Below are 25,297 nucleotides of genomic sequence, written 5' to 3'. Positions count from 1 at the left end.
CACTAAACACATCTTGAGCGTTTTGAGCAGAATAAAGTAAAAAAGACTAATTTCTTTAAAGGTACAGTGTGTAATTTTTAGAAGGATCTCTTGACAGAAATGCTAAATAATATACAAAACTATATTATCAGGGGTGTATAAGACCTTTTTATAATGAACTGTTATGTTTTTATTACCTTAGAATGAGACGTTTTTATCTACACACACAAAGGGGCCCCTTACGTTGAAGTCGCCATTTTGTGCCACCATGGTTCTACAGAAGCCCTTAATGGACAAACTTTTTTTACTAAGTTGTCTCCGATCATAACATGTTTTTCTTACTGTAGCTTCTCTATGCATTTCAAAAGCGAGGGGTGAGAAGCAGACTGAGCGTTGGTTCAAATTCGCAACCTCGCCACTAGATGCTACTAAAATTTACACACTGCACCTTTAAAATTAGGATTTAATTTTATTTACGTTTAAGAGATCTTGCAATTTCCTGCTACTGCTCAAGTGGAAGAGGAGTGTACCCTAAAAAATTGACACAACAGTTTACAATTTTATACAGTTTTTAATAATACAAACACATTTCCCTGTATTTTATGGATGTGTTTTATTAAAGAGACTGAGAAAAAGTATTAATGATCATTATAACAGCAAAAACAACCAATCTAATTCTGGCACGGTGGCCTAAGACTTTTGCACAGTACTGTATATTTAACATCGTTCGTTTCAAGTTCATCTTTTCCATTCCAGGTCCAAACATGAAGTAGTCCCCCATCAACAGTTCTCCCCCCTGTCCTTTCCTCCTCCCGTCTCCTCCTCTTTCCTCTCCTGTGTTGGCATGATAACGGAGCTGCCCCATGCTCCCAGGTCATTAGCCACGGGCTCTCGTACTTCCATTACTGAGGGAAGATAGCTCATCACTGGCCTACCTCCAGTGACGAGGGTAATTAGTTAAGTAATAATGTGGAGCCGCAGTCATGGCTCTTAAATGCCCATTGATGACAGTCAGATCGGAAACCGGCTTTCCTCGCCTATTAGTAACACACAGAGATTGCAGGCCTCATCACTGAAACCACACACTGACATAATTACACGCATCACACACACACACACACACACACACACACACTCTTTTAGTGCCAGTGGTTAATGAAGGCATGTTGTATTTGGAGAAGTCCTGAGGAACCGAATGATGATTATAAGTGACTGTTGGTTTATGCGCTCAGTATTTGCATTGTGATGTAGCAAATGTTCACACGCTTAAAGCTTCCTTTCAACACTTTACTTTGACATATAAGGTCATTTGAGAAAATGGAGGTGTTATCTTTAACAGATATCTGGATCTCCTTTGAATTTAGGTGATGAAATTCAAGGATATATCTTATCGCTGTAAACATCACTGAATGCTGCCATGCATCACCCAGCTTTGTGTCGTATTTGTTGAGCAGTGGTGGCCGGTGACTTCTTATTTCGACGGCGCTTGATGCGAAGTTCGTCACAACATGTATGTAGCACGTCATGTGTGCGGTTCCTTTTTTCAAAATATGTGTTCTGCGCAACGAGAGATCCTGTGTGCATCACATGTCCTGCAAAAATAAGTGCCTGCTGCAGACGCGTCTAAAGGGTTTATGATAAAAGAGACACTCACGTTTGCCAGATACTCGCATAATCTCATGCGTAATCAGAGTTTACTGTTAAGGGAGTGTCTTGCATGTATTTTGCGAACGTTAGCGTCTCTTTTATCATAAACGGTTTTGACGCGTGTGCAGCGGGCACTTATTTTGACAAAACACGTGATGCACACAGAATCTCTCAACACGCAGAACATATATTTTGGAAAAGGGAACCACACACATGACACTCCGAACACTTATTTTGAATTAGCGTCACGAGCCGCCAGTGTTGTTGAGTGAATCCATGCAATTTATTTATTATTAAAAATAGCATAATATATATATATATATATATATATATATATAAGTTAATCATTAAAAATATCTTTGGTTAGAAATATCATTACATAGTGTTCCTATTAACAACGCAATGTTCATGGATTCGATTGCAGGATCACACGTACTGATAAAATGTTTGGCTTGAATGCCCTGTAAGTCGCTTTGGATATAAATGCATAAATTCCACACGTATGTCTGGGGACCTGTAAATAGCTTTAATGTTGTAACAGCTGAACAGTATTCATAGCTGAATAGCACTACAAGTCGATTTGGATAAAAGGTCGCTTTGGTCTGCCAAATCCATAAATGATGTTAAACTACTCATGTCTCAAGTTAAATACACATTATGATCATGCACCTTTGCTGGGTTATGATTTTGTGCAGACTGTTTGCAAACTGGATACATGAAAGGGGTATGAGCTTTATGTCGTGTAGTGTGCACTAGGCTCCAGAGAAAAGCATTCAAGGATCTATGGCTGGATTTACACTGCAAATCTTGATACCCAATTACGATTTGTTGCCTTTATCCGATTTTTTTACATCCACTTTTAAAAGCGACTTGTATCCGATATTTCTGTAACAAGACATAAAACTTTAACATTACTCCACTAAATTGAGCTTTCGTCCTCTATTGGGCTGCTATGAAGAGTCGTGTGATTGCGGGTGGTGACATCATTTGCCAATGGCGCATTTTCAATGACGCACAATACGTCTTGACATCGGAATATTCGAACTGTCCACTTACATTGCCGATGCGAATGTATATATCCGATTTATTTCCAAGTATGAATGAGGCCTGAAACCAATCGGTGAATATCGGAATCGATGCGCTTTTTTCCTGCCTAAAAGTTTATGGGTCATGTCCGATCTTTGCCACATTAGGGAAAAATTCGGAATTGAGTCACTTCAATCATGCAATGTAAATGAGGCCTATGATGTAAACCATAGTGCAGGTTGACTCAGTCAGCACAGATTGTCTGTTATGCTATATCAGATGCGCTCATAGTCCTTAAAGGGATAGTTCACCCAAAAATGAAAATAATGTCATTAATGACTCACCCTCATGTCGTTCCAAACTCGTAAGACCTCCGTTCATCTTTGTAACACAGTTTAAGATGTTTTATATTTAGTCAGAGAGCTTGTTGACGCTTCATTAAAAAATCTATGTACGGTATACTGTCCATGTCCAGAAAGGTAATAAAAACATCATAAAAGTAGTCCATGTGACATCAGTGGGTCAGTTAAAATGTGTTAAAGCATCGAAAATACATTTTGGTCCAAAAATAACAAAAATTACGACTTTATTCAGCATTGTCTTCTCTTCCGCGTCTGTTGTGAAGCTCATGCGCGAGACTAAAGTCACGTGACTGCAGTGACGAGGATGACTTACGACGCGGTTGATGTGTTATCTGGTGCGCCCCAGCTGTTTTGTTTTGTTTTTTGTGCGCCCAGGCTTCGTTTACAGTCTGAGGGAGATGCACGCTGTAAGTAAGTTGGAAAAAAAAACACATCATCCACGTCACTGCAGTCACGTGACTTTAGTCTCACGCATGCGCTTCACAACAGATGCGGAAGAGGAGAGAATGCTGAATAAAGTTGTTATTTTTGGACCAAAATGTATTTTCGATGCTTCAACACATTCTAACTGACCCACTGATGTCACATGGACTACTTGTGATGATGTTTTTATTACCTTCCTGGACATGGACAGTATACCATACGTAGATTTTCAATGAAGGGTCAACAAGCTCTCGGACTAAATATAAAACATCTTAAACTGTGTTACGAAGATGAGGATGGGTCATTAATGACATTATTTTCATTTTTGGGTGAACTATCCTTTTAAAGTCCCTTCACGTTATTCCATTCAGCCATCTAAGTGCAGTTCCCACTATACTATACTTACCCTACGCATTGTATGCGTGATGGAGTGTATACATGCACCAGCAATCAGTATGTCAACACTGAAAGGATGCTGCACTGATCTTCTTCCTGGTCATCATTGCTTTATAAAAGCCCAGTTGCATCCCACAGGTGAACGAGCTTTTGTTTACACAATACACAGTGTTGGGGGTTATTTCTTACTATGTCACTATGCAAACCCACGGATCCTTCATTCCAGTGCTTTAAATTTTGATGCCGTGTTTGTGGTCGGTCTGTCACTCTTGACGCCCACTTTGTGTGTTCTGTCATGAGCAGACTCTTAACCATGCATTGTGGAGGAGGTTGAAATGTCAGTCAGCACAGCAGGAAAATTATCAGTGGAAGTCTGCAGGGAGCTGGTTGGGGACCGGGGTGGGGGGCTGTGATCGAGGGGTAGAAATAGTTCAATGATGAGGACCAGATTAGAGTGGCAAGACAGTGGGGAATTACGGGAACATCACTCAGTAAAAACGGCGAAATCAAAAACAACTTTCCCCCGAAGACAGTGCACGGCATGCCTTGGCAAACATGCAAACATCAAAAGCACTCTTGAAAAGTGGCAGCGACAAACAAAGCAGTGCATTACCAGCTGAGATGCTCAAATACTTTGATTTCACTAACAGGACTGAATGTTTGTTATATTTTATTTATTTTGGCATTGACTGATGTATTGTCCTTATGGGCTGTTTGTGTCATATATGTCTGCAATGTAAGATACGAGCATCTTTCTTATTTCCTCTGGGCATTTGTAGTAAGTCGACAGCCCCTTGGTGCAATAAGCGGTATTTGTTTTAGATGGATTACTTCATGTATTGTTCTGTGTTACATCTACAGGTAGAATGTAAGAAGGCCCAGCCGAAGGAAGTGATGTTTCCTCCAGGGACGCGGGGTAGAGCCAGAGGTCTGCCCTACACCATGGACGCCTTCATGCTGGGAATGGGCATGCTGAGTAAGTGTCATCTCGATGCGTACATTAATATTGTCCAATATTATAATTCGATCATTGATCTGAATGCATTTTTAATGCTAATGTGTAATATGTGCATCTATCAATGAAGTTGCTTTCACAACCAGTGGTGTACATGGCTGAGATTCACTGGGGATCCTACATGGGGACATTTTTTATATTTTTCAACCACAGATGCAGAAAATACCACTTAATTTATGTATGAAATTTGCATAGTGTTTGGAGAGGCTACACTGTCAGAAAGAAATGAGTTATAAAACTATCCAATGGGATGGACAGCGAACGTGGTGACCTCCGAGACAAACGGTCGTTTCAGGATGTGCACATTTCAAGCATCCCTGCTGAGCTTGATGGCGTAGAACAAGTGCATAACTGTAAACTTTGAGAACAAAATGCCACATCATAATGTCGAAACAAGCAGACAGGGAGAGGCAACAGCCCATTGAAAGCGATCCATGGAGATTGCACCGGGAACGATGCACCAATGCTGGCACTGCGTTCACGTTAACGCTGCCACGCTCTGCTGGCGACTACGACTGCCGTGCCAGTTGAAACTTCTCTACATTTCTGCTGGGAGTTTCGACTCGTGAGCACACCATCACGAAAAACGGAACCCATCAAACGCCGGAGCCGCCATCCCGAAACCAACAAATCTCGTCTTGACGTTTTTGTGTAGATTTGACATGTGCCAAGAGGACAGGAAACGTAGATTCAGACAAGAATAACCCCCCCACCCCAAACTTTCGTTCTCCTCAATTTTCACCCCCACCCGGCTCCAGTGACAAGAGATAATTACTGCGAGATTGATCGTCTGCTGAAAGTAACTGAAGCAAATAAATCGTTTGACGCCTGGTGCAGAATGCGAATGGCAGCTAATGGGTGAAGCTGCAGGAGAGGTCGTCCTGCCTGTAATTTGACTTGATGAAGTATCCTCGCTGGGCCCGCGTGAAATATGCTATTGATATTCAGCATTCAGCCCCACCAAATCCCTAACCTACCCTCACCAGAGCAAGGCACCACATTATAGTGCTAAATGAAGAGGAAAATTTAAGTAATGCTGAGTAATGAACCTATGATTTCATAAAGCTGACCTGAATTGAGGCAATTTTTTGTGTTTGTAAAGCAAGTTAGTTATTTGGAGTGCATGTTTGCGTGCATGTACCACCTAGGGATTTACCTGCAAGCTTCCGGTCAAAAGTTTTGGGTCATTTATTCTGTATTATTGTACAATTCATGCTGAAATACTAAATATATATATTTTTTTAATAATATTTAGTTTTGTGATAAGAGATATTAATGTACAGCTTTTCTTTTTGTGCAATAGTTATCATTGTGAACATTTAAACATAATTTTTGATATTTAATATGAACAACAGATATTTCTTATGCTTAAATATTTAACATAAATATTTATATTGTCTATTTCATAAATGTATAATAATAATAATAATAATAACATAAATAATATTAATATCATTAATAATAATAATAATAATAATAATAATAATAATTGTTATTTTAATTGTTAATATTTATAATATTGTTTTTAATATTAAAAATAGTAATATCAATAATAATAATAATAATAATAATAGTGCTGCACAATTAATCGCATCGCAATCGCAATGTCAGCCTGTGCAATTATATGACAGCAAAATGTTGCAATTATATTAAAAATAGTAATATCAATAATAATAATAATAATAATAATATAATGTTTTATAAAATGTTAAAGGGTTAGTTTGTCGGAGCCGATGGTGTAGTGGGCAGCGCTCCGGCATAAGTTGCAAACGCACTTCCGGCGACCCGAGTTCGAATCCCATTTCGAGGTCCTTTGCCGATCCCATACCCCTCTCTCCACCCTCTACTTTCCTGTCGTCTCGCAAACTACTGTCTATCAATAAAGGCAAAAAATGGCCCAAAAAAGGGTTAGTTCATGGTAAAATTCGCTGGCTCATGCGCATAGTGTGGTCGTGACTGCGCATATACAATGCTGCCGTTCACAGTGCATACGTCAATTAATTCTCATGATTGATATGAAGAGAAGAAATAGTTTAATGAAGTTCTTTTTTTCAAACAAAAAGTATTCCCTTCACTTCATAAAATTAGGGTTGAGGCACACAGACTATTTTAACATTTGACAGTTTCAGTTTCATTGCTTTCTGTGGGAATTTTCATTTTAACATGAAGTAACCCTTTAATAATGTTTTTTCTTTAAGTTTTAAGATGAGAAATATTTCAGTGACCCTGAACTTTTGACCGTAATGTACAGCGTTTACATCGAGATCTTTTGGCAAATTCTGAAGCCCCCTATCATCTTAGTACTCTATGATATCATTCAGCTTGTGGTGTCTGAAATGTGCCAACAACAGCCTAATGTCAGCTCAAGTTGACTCAAGTTAAGGTTGATGAAATTACACCGCACGTGGGTGTCATGCGCTTATTTGGGCTTAAAGCAGATCAGTGTTGAACTAACCTAAGAGCGAGAAAGATGGAGCGAGTTGCGCGGAGGAGACAACGTCAACAGAGAACGCAGGTTAAGGTGGTTGCGCTCATTCGATCGCAACACTGTCTTATCTAAATGAAATTGGAAAGCAGGACAGCGAAACATTCCTTTTGGTAATTTGCATACAAAAATCAACAAGGCTCATTATTTAAGGAACCGCGATTCCTTATGTGCCCAAAATCTCATTAGGGCCCCGCTCTGAGCAACGGTGTTTACCACACCTAATCGAGCTATTTATCTTTATTGTGCTGGGCCTCATGTATGTTTGCAAAAATTAATACACATCTCAGCCAACGCAAAGTGCAGCTTTACCAGATGGATAATTGATTTTACAGTGAAGCGAAACTGTTGAGCCATAAAATGGGCACATTAGCATGCATATTAATAACGCAAATAAGAGGGCGAGGCCGTCGCCACTAGGCCAGATTAAGTGACAGTCCTTATTTACTGCATTGCAGGGAGACGAAAGGTGCCTGCCGTGGTGACGGCACGGCTTAATGAGTCTTCTCGCCAGCCTCGGGTATCTTGCACACATCTCCCACTGAGGACTGTGAATCCAACATGCAGCGTTGCCATGTCTCTTTGGGGTGGCAAAACCACGGCTGTTTGGTGCTGGTTGTATGCCGTGCATATATTTTGTCATATATATATATATATACACACACATTGCTGTGACATCAGCAGAAATGTAGAGCTATCATTTCTCTCAGAGTTCCTCCGTCTCCACAGCTCCTACATTTGGTTCTCATAGGTGGTGGCCTGACCACTATGTTAATCCCCTACTGTAAACAGAACCCCATCCCTCTACATTTAAAGTAATCTCTCTAAATGTCACAGGAAAAGCCCATGTCATGTATATTTAGTCTGGGCGTCTGGCATTTGCTCCTTCTTAAGAGTAGAGTACACAGAGCTGCCGTGGTCTCCTGAGCGGCAGAAAATCCCAGATATTAAGGTTTGGTAAACACAAGACTCTCTAAAAGAGCAAAGTTGAAGATGGCCGCCCTATTGCGAACGACATCTGCAGAGCTAATAATATAAGCTTTGAGGGTGAGCTCAAGAAAAGAAATTTTGTCATCTGTATACTATATACTTAAAGAGCCCCTATTACATTGCTAAGAACAATGTTATTTGGTGTAATACAATGTATTCACGTGGTTTTTGGCTCAAAAAACACATTATTATCCACATACCATACATTATTGTTGCTCCTTTATGCCCTGCCTCCCTGAAACGCATTGATTTTGTACAAGCTCATCGTTTTGAAAAGCACTGTGTCCTCCGATTGGCCAGCTAACCAGTACTTTGTGATTGGCCTGAATACCTCTGACGTTATCCGGAAATGTGACGCTTTTTACCATGTTTAGAAGATTAGCTACCAATGCAATACTGACGAGAGTTATTATGGTCTTTACTACCTTAAAATAAAACCATGTCTGCATTTGTGATCGTAGAAACGACCAACAACAAGCGCTACTCTGCACTGCACAAACACATGTTTAAGTCATGCACTGCAAAAAATGATTTTCAAGAAAAAAAATTCTTAGTATTTTTGTCTTGTTTTCAGTAAAAATATCTAAAAATTCTTAAATTAAGATGCTTTTTCTTGATGAACAAAACGACTCAAGAAAATAAGTCTAGTTTTTAGACCAAAAATATCAAATTTAAGTGATTTTGTGCATAATCTGCCAATTGAATTTAGTGTTTAATAAAAATGTTCAAGATTTTTTGCTTACCTCATTATCAGATTTTTTTTGCTTGTTTTATGCACAAAATCACTTAAATTTGACATTTTGTTCTAAAAAATAGACTCTAGTATTTTCTTGGGTCGTTTTGCTCATCAAGAAAAAGCATCTTCATTTAAGAATTTTTAGATATTTTTAGTGAAAATAAGACAAAAATACTAAGATATTTTTTGTTGAAAATCATTTTTTGCAGTGTGGTTTAGTCAGTAGTGAAGTCTTTAAATATGAAAACATAAGCTGTTTCTCAATTCCAAGAACGCAAAGAACGGACTTGCGTTCTCATGGAGATCGGTCTTGCCAGGCGATTTCGGAAGAACGAACACAGAACGCACTTGTGAGAATTAGATGTGTGCGATCTTTCTGTTGGTCACCTGACCTTCACCATTGATTTACCGCAATGATTTCTGGGGCGTAAATGGATTTCAGCGCACAAGTCTGCACTCAATTTATCCTCGATATCAAGAACACATCCGGGTATTGTCATGCCTCCTCTGTTCTTGAGAATTGGAATTGAACTTTGACGGTTAATGATGACGTAGAGCGAGAACACAAAGATAAAAGATCACTGAAGAACGCATATTGAGAAACAGTCAAAGACTACTTACAGGCTTACTTACGAGTCCAAAGCAGGCAGATTAATGATAATGACCGTTGTGTCCATGTCAACACACTGCAAATGACTTTCTTATAGTATTTTTGTCATGTTTTTAGTAGAAATATCTCAAAATTCTTAAATCAAGATGCATTTTCTTGATAAGCATGAACTAAGAAATAAATCTAGTTTTTAGACAAAAATATACAATTTAAGTGAATTTGTGCTTGAAAAAAGCAAAAATATCTGCCAATGGGGCGAGATATTTTTTCTTGAATTAGGTGTTTAAGAAAAAAAATATTTTTTTCTTACCCCATTGACATATTTTTTGCTTGTTTTAGTACAATTTCACTTAAATTTTGGTCTAAAAACTAGATTTATTTTGTTAGGTCATTTTGCTTATCAAGAAAATGCATCCTGATTTTCGAATTTTTAGGTATTTGTACTGAAAACAAGACAAAAATACTAGTTAAAAAAGTCAATTTTTGCAGTGCAGGCCCACATTGTCTTGTTTTCAGTAAAAATATCTAAAAATTCTTAAATTAAGATGCTTTTTCTTGATGAGTAAAACGACCCAATAAGTCTAGTTTTTAGACCAAAAATATCAAATTTAAGTGATTTTGTGCATAAAACAAGCAAAAAATCTGGCAATGGGGTTAGCAAAAAATCTTGAATTTTTTTCTTAAACACTAAATTCAAGAAAAATGTAAGAAAAAATTTGCTTACCCCATTGGCAGATTGTCTGGCTAGTTTTTCACTCAAAATCACTTAAATTTAATATTTTTGGTCTAAAAACTAGACTTATTTTCTTAGGTCATTTTGCTCATCAAGAAAATGCATCCTGATTTTCAAATTTTTAGGTATTTGTACTGAAAACAAGACAAGAATACCATGTAAGAAAGTCATTTTTTGCCATGCAGGGCCAGGAATTAAACTGTTGCCTATGATCCATGTTTGAATTGCAGTCAAAGAAAAGAGATTTTAGATAACTCACATCATTGTTTACTTTGGGATCTGTACCTTTGCATATCGTTAATATGTACTAACACCCACTTCACACACACATCAAAGGATGTATAAACCCCGGAATTGGAAAATACGTGCTGTTTAATATTTTTATCCAAACCTTTTTCCACTACTCATTCCCTCTGACTTTTATTCTCCTCCGGATCAGTCTTTGATTTCAAGCTCTGCGCTTTACATAGCATTTACCGCAAACGGCACAAAAGCCCCCTCTCAGAAACAGTCGATAAAGACACAAAACTTCATAAAAGCAAGTTATTTCTTTTAAGCCTCTACTACGGTGTTGACCCTTACCAAAGAAACTTTGACAGGATCAATATCTTCACATAGACTACTTCCCACCAGTCTGCCTCTGCAATGTCAAACTGCATTGATCCGAGTTATGTCTAGCCTAACTTGAGGTGGAGTATATTTATTCTCCTCAACACCAACACACATTTGTGGCTGAGAGCCAAGGATAAGCCAGTAGCAATCAGTTGGTGCAAGCTCGCGCTGTGTGCGGCCAATAACTATTACCAAGATGCTTCAGGTGCTCTGAAACTGTTTAGAAGAGAATAAACTGGGCTGGTGAGAGACTGCAGAGATCTCATCTCTAAACCATGGCGAATAACAGACTTTATATATAATACCATGCTTGTTGGTGAAGGCTCTGTATATTGTTCTCACGTGATTAGCGTTGCGTGATCCCTGAGGCATGCGCCTTCACAATATGGCTGACACCTACACGTTTTTCTATTTGAAAGCTAGCCAGATAATTAGTGTCTAGGCTTACACTGTAATAAGCTATTGTGACAGAATAAGAACAATGGGTCTTTGGGCTATAGCTTGGTAAAGAGGGACACGCGGTGGTCCGTTTCTCAATACTGGCAGCGAGACAACAAGAGCATGTGTTTTGGGTCGCATCCTGTTTTTTCTTAACAGCACGTTCCAGCGGAGGCAGTATAGTAAACGCAGCTGATTGCTTGTTTTCGCCACGCTCCCAAACATCCGAAGATGTATCTCGGATAATAAAATAGTCAAGGGGAAGCCAGCTCGCTCGGCCGAGCTCCATCATTAAAAAGTTCTGCCTCAGCAAAGACGACAAGAGGCGGAAAAAACAGATTGCGAGTAAATTCCCGCACTTTTTCATTGTTGCGCTCCACTTTCGAATGACTTCTGCAATCGCTCAATCATATTTGTGCCGTGTTGTCGGCGAGCCTCAGACGGTATTAGCGCGCGGGAGGCCAAGGCTATGCGGCGCTGAGGGACTTTAATCCGTGATGTCCTGCCACAACTATCAGCCTGCCATTGTCTCGCGCTGTCGTGTCCTTCATGATCGATTAGCGCAAGCTATAAAAGAAGGGTTATCGATCAATGACAGCGGAGAGGTGAGAAAAAAAGAGGGAGGGAGAGAGAGATGACAGTGGCAGACATGTCCGTTCCCTCAACCGGGGGAAAGAGGGATGAGCCCCAGGGAATGAAGCGAGATTGTGTCGTGTGATGTTTATGCTGTTCATCACTCCGAACGGAGAATCGCTGGCTAATCTGTTACATAGCAGCCTCACAGGGAGGGGCGTGTTTGTGGTATAAATGTACCAAATGATTTCTTGAGGTTTGTGGACTGCTGTATGGGACATTTTATTTGCTAGGGGTGATTATATTTTGGTAAATTAGCCTATCTAGAGCAAGTTCGGCATAGGCGGTACATACAGTATGTACATTTACACAGTCTGTATAGTAGTAAGTAATAGGACAGTACCAAAACAAAACTTGGTACCCAAACTTTTGTAGGTGACGTAGGTGCACCCAAATCTATATTAATATAATATAGCATTTTCGTCACCATAGTGTTTAATTCCTGTTCGAACCGCAGCCACGGTAAAGTATAATTTGAAAGCTATAATAAACCTAAAAAAGTATACCCGGCCCTTAACCCCCTCTGGGATAACTGTCCCTTGGTGTATTAGACCCATATGATTGCATCACCAATGAGATTGTTTGTCCATGACTATCACTATTTGTGGGCAGGGCTCATCTTATACTTAAGTTCGTAGGTGTGTCCTCCAATATTTGCAGTACACCACTAGTTTTGTGCAACTTCTTAGCTCCTATTTGTCTTGTGTCTTGTGTTTGTGAGTGGCATCCTGATTTATTGGCGTTAAAGTGAAGCTCCGGGCGGTCTGAGCGGTTTATCACAACTCTGGATTTTCTTCTCTCCCCCCAGGTTATCCAAACATTGTAGCAACGTATGGCCGCGGATACACCGGTTTCGCTCCGAGCTACAGCTACCAATTCCCTGGTAAGTTCCATCTTGTTAAGCTCTGTGTGGCACTCTCATGTCCCACTGCTGTTTGGTAATGGCCTCCCCGCTGACCGGCAAACTCACAAACACCAAAGCACACCCCTTTTCTCCCTGCCATACACTGCATGCTGAAAAACTGTGCTTTATGCTTAAATACACATTCACATACTCAAACAGTATACATCTTAAAATACAAACACAGATTCTGCCTGGCTTGGCCGCCTGCTGTGTCCCTTCATCCCTATCATTGTAGCTGTACAGATAACACAGCCATATTAGATGCTCTTAAAAAGCATGTGAGCTACAAAAGCGCCCAGAGGCATCTCATTTTCTCTTCCTTTACACATATAATACATATAATACAATTCAGCAAATCATGGCGAAATCTTGACTCAGCAGGGCTTGAGGGCATCCCGACTTTTTTGTCTGAAAAATTGTGACGCAACCAAGCCGCACTTTTATTTCATGGCTCAGTTCTCAGAACTAGCCTTTGATAACCGATTGGCCCAGAATCACGACGTGACAAGTATATCTTATTATAATGTAACGGTCACTGATTTATCTAGCTCTACTGGATGTACTTAATTTAACATTTTGTAGCTGGTACTGGTTGAAAATGCAAATTAATCTACTTTCTTACATGTGTATTTCAGATACTATTATTTTTTTTAACCTTGCCAGTGTTAGAAAAGTACTATAAACCAGCCTAAGGGGCGATTCACATTTCGCATCTTTTGCATACTCAAGTGCGTTATTACAAATGTTGGAAGCTACATGGTCACGGCGCGCACGCGGTGTGACACGCTTGTTTTTTCCAGGCGTGTTTCAACTTTCTAGAATGCCGCAAGAGCACCGCAGGTCATGTGACAAGAGCCAACCGACGGTCGCGATTTTCATGTGGATTAATGCTGAGTTTACACCAACCGCGTTTCAGGCATCAAAATCACGTCTACCGCGCTTAGTTTGCCGCTTGAACAGTTTGAATGCATTCGCACGTGTAGAGTGGAGTAGATGCGCGGAAAAAGCAAGCATTTGACGCGCGTCAGAGGCAAAATCCGCTTCTTGTGGGAGGGGCAAGTGTTATGCGGTTGTCTGTTTGCAAGATGACTTGTGTTGATTGTGCATTTATCAAGAGAGTTACTGGTTTGTATTTGGTCACCTTACTATAGGGGGAAAACAAACGGCGCAGGTCGATAAACATCACGTGACTCAAAAGTGAAATGTGTATTACAACTTGCCAGGTTGCCCAATGTCCTCACCGACACTCTTCCAAGCGAGGTCCTTTTTATTTCAGTCTCCTCTGTAGAAATAAGAACTTGTGTCGTATAGCTCCGGGTGACTGCTTACGGACAATATCAAGCGTTGGTTGAATGAGTGACTCTGGGCGGGGCTGCCACCACAGCAGCAAGCAGGCTCCTGATTGGTTAACGCGGCGCGAAATTCCGTCAAAGTTCACATTTTTCAACTCGGGCTTCAGCCGCAAATTCGCGTGAACCGCAAAATGCACAGTTAGCACCATTTGCGCGTACCGCACACAACACTCAATTTGCACCTTTCGCGCGAGCTAGACACCCGAATGAGGCGGAAACGCGTCTTCTGACACGCGCCAAACGCCTCTTCCGCGCTGCGGGACCTCCAGACGCTCGTCACATTTAGTTAACATTGAAATCACTCGCGCTTCACGCCTCTACCGCGGTTGGTGTAAACGCAGCATTAGACGCGAAATGTGAACCGCCCCTAATCCAGTCAAAGCCTGGTCAAGCTGGTGTACATTATTAGTTACTTGCTCTTTCAGACTAATTAGTTAACAAGTAAATAAATTTAAAACCAGCCTAGATACCAGTTTGTCCTAACTGGAGCACCAGCTAAGCCCAGCAAACTCTATGCTGGTTTTAAATGTTTAAGTTAGTAGCTAAAGGACCTGAATAAGTGGAGGTGTTTGCGTTTAAACAAGACATATTTCGTATTCAGTTTTTGCTATTTTCTTTTTCTGAAAACTATTTATTGGTCTTTGTTTTCGAACTTTAAAACAAAGCACAATATGTTTGCAATTTCTAAAGCGCTATAATGTTTGGTGTGTGATGGTACCTTCATCTTCAGCCAATCAGAATTTCCAAAGAAATGACGTTTGTATTTAATGCATCGTTTTTTTTTTTTTTTTGCTCGGAGGGTCTCATCTGCATCTTCAAACTATGAAATTCTTATGTCGACATGGCTGTTAAGCGTAAGGGTGGCTGTTTGTTACATCAAGAATGCTTAGTTGTCTTCCCCTTTGATGCCAATGCACAAATAAACCTCTAAAATCCTCACAGGCATCCCAAACTAGCCGTTGAGTGCAGACAGAATATTTAGCAGCTGCTTGAGGTATAGCCAACTGGTTAGGAGGATTAAATCATTATAAATTGACTCGAGTAGTCTTAGCCCAATGCCATGCTATCAAACGTCCTAAACCTGGCAACACAGCTTCCGAGTTACCTCGGAAAAATATGTGTGGTGGCTAAACGCTCACTCCTACCTGATGCTAAAAATAAGCAAATGAATAAACACGTACAGGTCCACCCATGGCAAAAGACTCATAACGGTAGCTGTGAAAAGCAATCGAGTGTATCGAATGCATATTTTTAGCGATATTGACCCCGGACACAGAGCTGAAGGTCTTGCTGGCATATGACTCATAGACAAACCGCTCGAGTTAAACTGCAGCTCTAGTGCGAAAAAAGGAGACTTTTTTCTTTTCGTATAATCCCCTGGCTTTTCTTGTAAAATGATCTGCCTTGTGGCACTCAGAAAGGGTCCCTCGCTCTTTCATTTCAGACGTTGTCAATGACCTTGGTATTGAACATATAGGGTAAAAAAGCTTTTTTCCAGACTACTTGTAGCACCTGGGATTTACTATAAGCTCGGCTGCAGCGAAGGTTAAAAATTGACTGTTGAAAAGAGAAAAAAGTAATTTTTTCAAGACACTTCTTGTAATCCACACAGGTGACTGGATTTGTAACAGGTCACCGGGGATGGTGCGCGCGTATCTTTCCGATGCATGTGTTCAAGAGGGTTTGCGCATGTAGGCAGGTCACCATGTTCCTGTTTGGATTTTTAATGGAAACAAGAAAGATTAATTGCATATCAGTGGCACTCGGGTACATGGTTATGGAAATGTGCTCATGATCAATAAACACTGTATACATCGAGCTTTATGGCTCTCCTCAGGGAACGACTTTGATCCTAGATGGATTCAGTGTTTTCTTTTCCCTCAAAGACGTATGGATATAAACCACCAATGATGCTGTAGGAGCAAGTGTTGGTGCTATTGTCATTTTCATACTAACATGTCCTCTGGTAGATAAGATAAGAAAAAGCTGACAGGTTCAGGCCACCTTCGCTGTTATCTCTCCGTTTGCCAGGACACACACACACACACACACACACATTGTTCTTCTCTCATTTTTATGAGACAGAGAAGGCTGTTTCAGGGACTGTAAATCCATGAGAAGCATATCCAAAGACCCACAGGCAAGTTTAGTGTCTCTACAGCAAGCCTGTGGATCCAACAGGCTTTCCCCAAGCTTTGGGAGAAGCTCTTCTTATTTTGTTTTAAATCTATAGATTAAAGGAAAGGTTCGCCCTAAAAATTAAAATTCTGTCATTATCTTATCCTTTCTTTAAGAATTTCTTTCTTGAAACACAAAAGGAGAAGTTTTTCAAAGAGATTGTGACCAGAAGCTGTAAAGTTTGCAAAAAAAGTGTTTGGTAGATTTGTGTGAGAAAGGATGACATTCAAGTCATTATTCACAAGTAATTCACTGATATTTTTCTCCTGTGTCAAGGCTCTTAAAGATTTTTTTGTGTATTGTATACATATGGCGTGTTAAACAAGGTTTGACATCAGTGATGCCATATGTCATTAGCTCTCATGCGTCTCGTAACCGAATGTGATGCATTAACATCATGCCACTCTTTTTGTGGTCTATAAAAGAAAGAAAATTTGTGGTTTTGGAATGTAAAGGCGGGTAAATAATGGCACACCCTGCGTCCCAGTTCGCCCACTACCTAAATAGTATTTGAATAAAAATGTGTATGTTCCAAATAGTAGTGTGTTAAAATTAGGAACTTTGAAGTATCCGAATGGTCTACTACCTATATTTCTGGTGAAAATTCAAAATGCAGATCCATAAAGGCTGATATTACCCACAAGTCACTGCGAGAAGGGGGAGTTTAGTGACACTACACTGAATTAATAAATCAAATCAGCAGTGCTTTACTTATTTAATCATTTAACGAAATAGTAAATATCATATAAGAAATAATCAACCTGATCTCATGAACATATAATATAGTACATATTTTACGAGTTTGCTAGTTCGTATGAATAAGTGTGAAGTTATTCATGCAAAAATGTATGATTATGGTAAAAAATGAACGAAACCCCACCACTAACCCCAATGTCAGAGGGGCAAAGGCAAATTGTACAAAAATGTACAAATGTGGTCATATGAATTAGCCACCTCTTAAAGTACGAATGAATTCCCATGAGATAGCATGGGAAATAATAAATGAACAAAAGCTAAAATGCAAAAAAGAGTTGTAGTTTAACCTGATAAGGATCACTGTGCCGTACACACCACACCCCCTCCCTTGCACGTGAGGCTGCATAAACGTCATTGTAACTTTGAAGCATTAAGGGGCAGTTTCCCGGACAGGGATTAGACTAATCCTAGACTAAAATCAATTTAAGAGCTGTCCAAACTGAAAACAACTTGCACTGCCATATCTTAAAATACATCAGTGCCCTTTGTTTTGCCTTAAAATACATGCCAGTAATGTTTTTAGTACGGCATGTATGTTAAAACTAGTTATCTTTCCTAATTAAACTAAGGTCTAGTCCTGGTTTAAGCTAATCCATGTCCGGGAAACCACCCCTAAATCAAAATATACGGTCATGCGGCACATTGTTTGAAAGCTTAGACTCTCAGGATTCCATTAAGCGCACACACAAAGCATAATATGATTTATAGCAGTCATAAAACTGTAATCTAGTTGCGTTACCTGAACCGGGCGGCGCCGATTTAGGTTATTTACTTACCTTCAAAATCTTCCCTTTATCTGCTTCGGTGAAATTGTCCAAAACAAATTGTTCATAAATCCAAGGAAATGGAATATCCAAGCATTTTAATACAAAACGTTTTGTTCGCCTCACAGTCTTGACGTTTCTGACCGAATTACGATGTAAATACTGTAAACAATTAGTTCACTAACGGACGTTCGTTCGACTCTCACTTTTCATTCACGATTTATAATGAAATATTCGGGTGTCACGTTTATTGTGCAACGTCTGAGGAACAAATACGCCCCCTTGTGAAATTTCAGCCGTTTCATAAGAGGTTAATGTGTTACTATGATCACAATGTTGCTCCCGATAAGCTGACAATAAGCAGAAGCTGTCAGTGACCGAACGCGCCCTTGAGCGGCGGATGGTCAGCGTCAAGAGGACAGATCACATACGCAACAAGAAACTGAGGAAGATGAGCAAGGTCAAGGATGCCATCAACCAAGCAGAACAAGCCAAGAAGTGCTGGGCTGGACAGGTGGCTAGGAGTTCGGACGGGCGATCGACTCTGCCACGGGCTGCCACTCGACATCAAAAGAAGGCACTCGGCCACCCCGCAACCCGATGGCGAGACTCACTCAGACAAGACATTGCCAGAGACTGGATGGGTCTAGCCAGGGACCGAAAGCCTGGACAAGTTGTTGTGGCCTGCGTCGAAAGACTGAAATACAGGCCGATTGAAAGATTGAAAGAATGTTGCTCGGTCAACAACGTTCTCTTACGTTACATGTTAGTATGCACTAAATTGTATATACTTTTCTGTAGCAAAAACAGTACATGGTCTTAGGATACAGCATAAGAAAGCAAACTGTGATGCAGCAACAGTTATTCCCTTTGAATATAGTAGCGGTCTATGTAAGCGGAGGTCTTGTAGCGATGGAAACCTGACAAAACAGTCTTATCAAAGATCATTTCAGTGAGAACACCTTCAGCCGTGTTTCTTTGTTGTCATTTCGTGTTTTGTTTAGGGAAAATGTGTGCTGTTATTTCCCACAATCCTCCGTTTGATCTCGTCCCACATTAAGCAGGTACCGTGCTCTGTTTTTCCAAGCAGCGAATCATCTCTTCTCATCTTTGTTCCGCCGCGATTTCTGCCATTTGACGCGGCTGGTGCTGATGAGAGCTGAAGGATGTTCTTCCGTCAAGGTCATTGGCCCTCCCGGCCCATTCGGAACGAACGATATGTTAGAACGCCATCCTTTATCTCTCACTCCTTCATTTATCCCTCTCTTCTCCTCACAAGAACTAGGAGGGCTGGAATTGATGCTTCACTTTTGATTAGGTCCCAATCAGTTATGCAAACACAGAGGCTGTCGGCGACGGGCCCCCTCTCCGTTCTGCCACACGCCAAACCATCCTACAGATAACACGACAGGCCTCGCAGGATATTGGAGCACAAACAAACAAATAAAAATGCTGCTGTGGCTGACCAGACATCATTTTTGTGTGAGAAGGAAGAGAGGAAATTGTAAAATGGTAGAAAGAGGCAGAGAGTAGCACTTGCTGAGTGTGATATGAGACCTGCCCTGCTGGGCTTGGCAGCACCACCAACAGACTTTGGGACGGTGGCACGATTCTTTTTGACCCATTGTGAAAGAATGGGATAAAGAGAGCAAGCAGATGAATAGGCAACAGTGAAGTCTCCTGCAGCTGTGCTACCTCGTTCGGCTCTTCACCCAAATTAGCTCTAATTGAAAAAGCTGCTTATTAACTCGGTAGGTGTGAGGCAAACACATTTGCAGCGTTCAGTGTTGAAATGGGCACCGCTGAGCCGGACTCACACTCGCCACATATACAAACAGACTCAGTGCTCTTATAACACATGTGTAGCTTTATTTAGGGGGTATTCATGACTGTGTTTTTGTGGAGGAGACTGCGTGAAGGTGGTAGAGGTAAGTTTGTAGGTCGTATCATAGCGATAGATTAGATAGGTTGTCTTATTCGCCCTTGCCAGTTGTAATCTCGCTGATGACTCATCTGCAGTTCCCCACAGCCAGCCTGAATCGCTGTCGTATATCCCAGCGTGCACTGCAGAGGCGTTTTAACCAGTACGGGTTTAATTATCAGCTTGTATCGGATCCACAATTCAGATACTGCTGTGAATGGAGCTCCTTCTTTTTAAACGCCTGCCGCTTTTTCACTCAGTTTTTGACTTTTATTATATGTATTGTTTTTTGAATAATTACCAATGGCTTCTTTATTCCTTGTGCGGTTTTCTTGCAATTAACTTCGCTCCAACCAACAGTAGAATCCATTTGAATGGATTTAAAGGTAATTTAAGCGTGTGGTTGGTGTGTTTTTTTTTTGTAAATGTTTTAAAAGTCTGATTTAAAATGTTGGACTGCCAAAAATTATAAAAAGTATTTAGATGAAAAAATAGCAAACCTAAGGCTGATATGAGATTAAACTGTAAAAAATATCTTGTTGCACTTACATTTTTAAGTTTAATCAACTTACAAATCTCCTCACTAGTCAAGAAAGTTGAGATTTCAAATTGACTAACCTTAAAGAGCACCTATTTTGTTACTTAAAAATAAATTATTTTGTGTATTTGGTATAATACAATGTGTTTGTGTGGTTTATGGTTAAAAAACACATTATTTTCCACATACTGTACATTTTTGTAGCTCCAGATTTCCCTCTCTTCCTGAAACGCACGGATTTAAAAAGCTCTGTGTCCCTGATTGGCCAGCTAATCTGTCAGTTGTAAATGGTCTGAATACCTCTGACGTCAGCAGGAAATGTGAGGCTCCTTACAATGTTTGAAAGATTCGGGCACAATGCTATTGCTAACAGGAGTTAGCTTACAGGCCGAGTCCGAAGCGTGAGGAATTAAGATAATGTCAGTTTTGTCTACATCACCAATCCCAGGAAGTAAACTGTCGCCTACAATTTGTGTGTTTGTTGTAGTCCAAGAAAAGAGATTTACGTTGAAGACAATAACTCGCGTCATCGTTTACTTTGGGATATGTACCTTTTGCATATTGTTAACATGTACTAATGCACACTTAAAGTGCGTGTTGCAGGTTAACCACCACTGTCGATTAATGGGTACATAAATCACTCAAGATATGTGTATAATTTTTTAAATGTCTCAAAAATGGTCTTAAAGACCACCTTTTTTACGTTTTTGGTATTAACGGTTTTTTTAACGCAATTCTGCGATGACGTCACGTTGGGGAGAAGTGGAGAAAGACTCAGCCAGAGCCATAGAGATAGATGAGACATTTATTGCTGTTTAATACTTACGTATATAATTTGGAAATCATATATACATCGTAGGAAATATATAATGTGTTATACTGCAAAGTTACCATGCTAATTATTATTTATGATATATGTGGAGATAAATAAAACTTCGCAAATCTGCTGATTTGATCCATTCATGTCCTGACCACCAGGCTAGAGGTTTTTAAACATCCTTAATCCACACTTACTAGTCTATCAAATAATCTCTCAAATATATTGTTTTCTGAAATAAAAGGATGCTTTGTTATATTGTTTATGCGATTATAACGAATCACACGATCATTTTATGCAGCAGCAGTCAGCAGCTGCAGCACACTCGGATCCGACCGCATACATACTGTAATAAACAGGCGTTCGGCGGCTTTTTACATCACGACAGGCTATGCCATTTGAGGAGGAACCGCTCATTGATCACCGTATTTTTATAAATCCTGTACATGTTTGGACCTGCCGAACAGGTTGAGCACTTTTATATACTTTGTTGAGCAGAGAGGCTGCCGTTTGACCAGCGGGCTGCGGGAACCGGCGCACATCACGCCGCCAGACGGTGTTGCTAATATAACTCGAAATTAACTATTATCAGATCGGCCCACCAGGAAAGTCCCGTCTCTCCCGATTGCCATTCCGCTACTGGCTGTAAGAAAGTGAGTGCGTTTGGGTCGCTGGTACCCGCGAACAGACGTGACGTGCTTCACTCACCTTCAAGGATTAGAGACATGCTGCCAAAACCGTTTGTGCTGAAGATCGCATAAAGTTACACCCATTTCAGGCAGGATCATGGACCCCCTCAAGCCAGCATGCACGAGTATGTTAATTGTTTGTTTACTTTCTACACGAAGATATGCTAACGTTATGCTATCTGGCTCTGTGCCTATCTCTCTATACTAGCCAATACATCTGTCTGTCTATCTATCTGTCTATCTATCTGTCTATCTATCTGTCTATCTGTCTATCTATCTATCTATCTATCTATCTATCTATCTATCTATCTATCTATCTATCTATCTATCTATCTATCTATCTATCTATCTATCTATCTATCTATCTATCTATCTATCTATCTATCTATGTAAATAATCTGCGCTATCAGAACTGTACTTTACTCGTCTTTCTATAGTCATTCTCAATGCTCTCAACGCGGCTTTGGTAAATTCTCTCCCCAGCGTGACGTCATACAGTGCGTTGTGGGGGAAAGGAGAATCATTGCAAACCGCTGTACTTTTTCATACTTTTTCGGGTTTTGTGATACCCAACAACATAAAATACAATGGATAACAGTTTAAATGTTTATTATCAACAAGCAAATTGCACAAATTCGTTGAAAAATTTTACCTGCAAAACGCCCTTTAAACACCAAAGGAAATGTAAAAATGTAAATCGGACAATAGGTGCTCTTTAAAAATGTAAGTGCAACAAAGAATTTTTACAGTGTAGGTTCAACTACATTGTCGTTGTGCAATAAAGTAAAGGGATGTATGGCCAAAGATATTTTACCCAGGATGCGTCACTGCTATTGCTTTAAAGGAATAGTCTACTCATTTTCAATATTAAAATATGTTATTACCTTAACTAAGAATTGTTGATACATCCCTCTATCATCTGTGTGCGTGCACGTAAGCGCTGGAGCGCGCTGCGACGCTTCGATAGCATTTAGCTTAGCCCCATTCATTCAATGGTACCATTTAGAGATAAAGTTAGAAGTGACCAAACACATCAACGTTTTTCCTATTTAAGACGAGTAGTTATACGAGCAAGTTTGGTGGTACAAAATAAAACGTATCGCTTTTCTAAGCGGATTTAAAAGAGGAACTATATTTTATGGCGTAATAGCACTTTTGGCAGTACTTCGACTCGGCGCAGTAACACCCTCCCTCTCCCATTATGAGAGTGAGAAGGGGAGCGGACTTTTCAGGCGAGTCAAAGTACTCCCAAAAGTGCTATTACGCCATAAAATATAGTTCCTCTTTTAAATCCGCTTAGAAAAGCGCTACGTTTTATTTTGTACCACCAAACTTGCTCGTATAACTACTCGTCTTAAATAGGAAAAACGTTGATGTGTTTGGTCACTTCTAACTTTATCTCTAAATGGTACCATTGAATGAATGGGGCTAAGCTAAATGCCATCGAAGCGTCGCAGCGCGCCCCAGCGCCCACGTGCACGCACACAGACGACAGAGGGATGTATCAACAATTCTTAGTTAAGGCAATAACACACCCCAATATTGAAAATGAGTAGACTATTCCTTTAAATGGGGGAGATTGAAAAGGTCAATAAGGCCGGTCTAACAAAGGAAGTCCCGCCTTCCAGTAAAAAGACCCAATCGTCAACCGCTAAAGATTGACATCCTCTGGGGGAGGAGGTCTGTACAGACGTTCAGAACGTTGTGACGTTCCTGCTAATTTTTGTGCTCTTGCAGCAAAACCCTCTAAATGCATGCAAATATCTCCACTTCCGTAGTCACTCAGGCTCAAACATTTGGTAAAAATCCTAATATATGCTGTAAACCTCCTTTAATCGTGTAAAAAATCTTACGTATATTATGTGCCGAAATCATTCGCTCAAAATCATTATCTCATTATCAGTTTTTGGCAGCTCTTTATATATACTTATCTTTATAATCTAATATTGTCATGGTTTTCTTATAAAGTCTTGATATCATGGCCTTACCATTACATACAATTAGTTATGCATTAATGTACAGATTAGCTGCCATGTCAAACTGTTGCTGCCTTACCTGTGCTAACTACAGATCTGCTCCTTCATCAATGAGGAGCCCAATGCTCTCCAGTGTGCTTCTTATTAAGGCTACCCTCATGAAACCTTGACTTTGCCTGTTCCATGGGTTAATCCATGTGCCCCCTACCCCACCCCCCAACAGGGACATGGTATTTGTCTGCCTGGTAATTGCCTTCATCTAGGAGGTGAATGACTGCAAAATAGGGAGACAGGCTGTCAGTACATGAGATCTGTCCCTGGGCCGCAGTCTCATTATATGTGCTCATGCTGATGGCCGTGATTGGACCTGAATCCAGGGGGCCGAGAAGCCGTAGGGAGGCAGGTCAGTTTGCTCTAGCCGTATGAGGTCTCGCTGATGTCTAGGCGGGTTCTGACATTAGCAGACTGGTCAGATCCTTCAGCTCCCTGATGGCCTGATCTTCAGCGGCGTGACAATGTTCACCTTATTGTTCCCCAATAAAACCTCTTGATCTTCTTTGCCGTCTGGAGTTTAGTTCTGATTAAGATCCTATTTAGGTAGGCATCACACATTTAGGTATTCAACTGATGGGCTGGTGTCCTAACTTGACATTTGTATGGGTGACATTCAGAAGCAGTGACTAACTCTGTGTATGACTTTCATACGGCTAATGTGCACTTAGTTCTTTTATATATCCTTTGCTAATTTATTGTGATTTTACATGGTCTGTTATGTGTAGTATCCAGCCATGTGGCTGCTTTGTGATGCTATACAGAAAGCCCTCTTGGCCCGTTTCATACTAACCTGAGATGATGGATGAACTAGAGAAATCTGGTCATGCCTTCTGCCTTCAAAAATTGCTCTATAAGATGCACTATTAGTCAGACACAGCTTCACACCTTGTGTGTGATGCTCCTATGGCCGTTCATATATATTCTAGTGTTTCCCCTCAATGTGCTTTTCGAGATCAATAAAACATTGCTTGGGTATTTAACCTTTGAATATAAGTGGACCAACATAGATTTTTACAATTTTAAGTATGGACACAATAAGTGTAGCGCCTTGTTTGTTTATGAAGGCATGGGTGACATTTGTATTTAATGAAATTTGTTTTTAATGCTGTTCACATGAGCACAGATACTACCACATCTGTCCTTTGTTAACAAGGTTGTAAATGAACAAAAAACGAAGAGCATTGCTATGTGGATGTTAGGGTGTTGTTAGTTGGTTTCCCGGTTGTTCAGAATGTTTGCTATAGCATTGCAATGTGGTTACCG

At 40.3% G+C, this 25,297-nt stretch overlaps 1 protein-coding gene across 18 annotated transcripts in view; it reads left to right on the top strand.

The window, feature by feature from the left end:
- The window catches only part of msi2b (musashi RNA-binding protein 2b), a 332,893-nt gene that overhangs the window by 254,002 nt on the left and 53,594 nt on the right, over positions 1-25,297 (top strand). For all 18 annotated transcript variants that reach the window (XM_055196799.2, XM_055196805.2, XM_055196803.2 and 15 more), the window contains 2 exons: positions 4,695-4,809; positions 12,894-12,968. In XM_055196799.2, coding sequence (XP_055052774.1) covers positions 4,695-4,809; positions 12,894-12,968 — 190 coding nt within the window. The remainder of the gene's footprint in view (positions 1-4,694; positions 4,810-12,893; positions 12,969-25,297) is intronic.

This window comes from Misgurnus anguillicaudatus, chromosome 24 (assembly GCF_027580225.2).
Source record: "Misgurnus anguillicaudatus chromosome 24, ASM2758022v2, whole genome shotgun sequence".
NCBI classification, from domain to species: domain Eukaryota; kingdom Metazoa; phylum Chordata; class Actinopteri; order Cypriniformes; family Cobitidae; genus Misgurnus; species Misgurnus anguillicaudatus.
The sequence above is the reverse complement of the archived record's forward strand: the minus strand, read 5'-3'. Positions and strand labels throughout refer to the sequence as shown.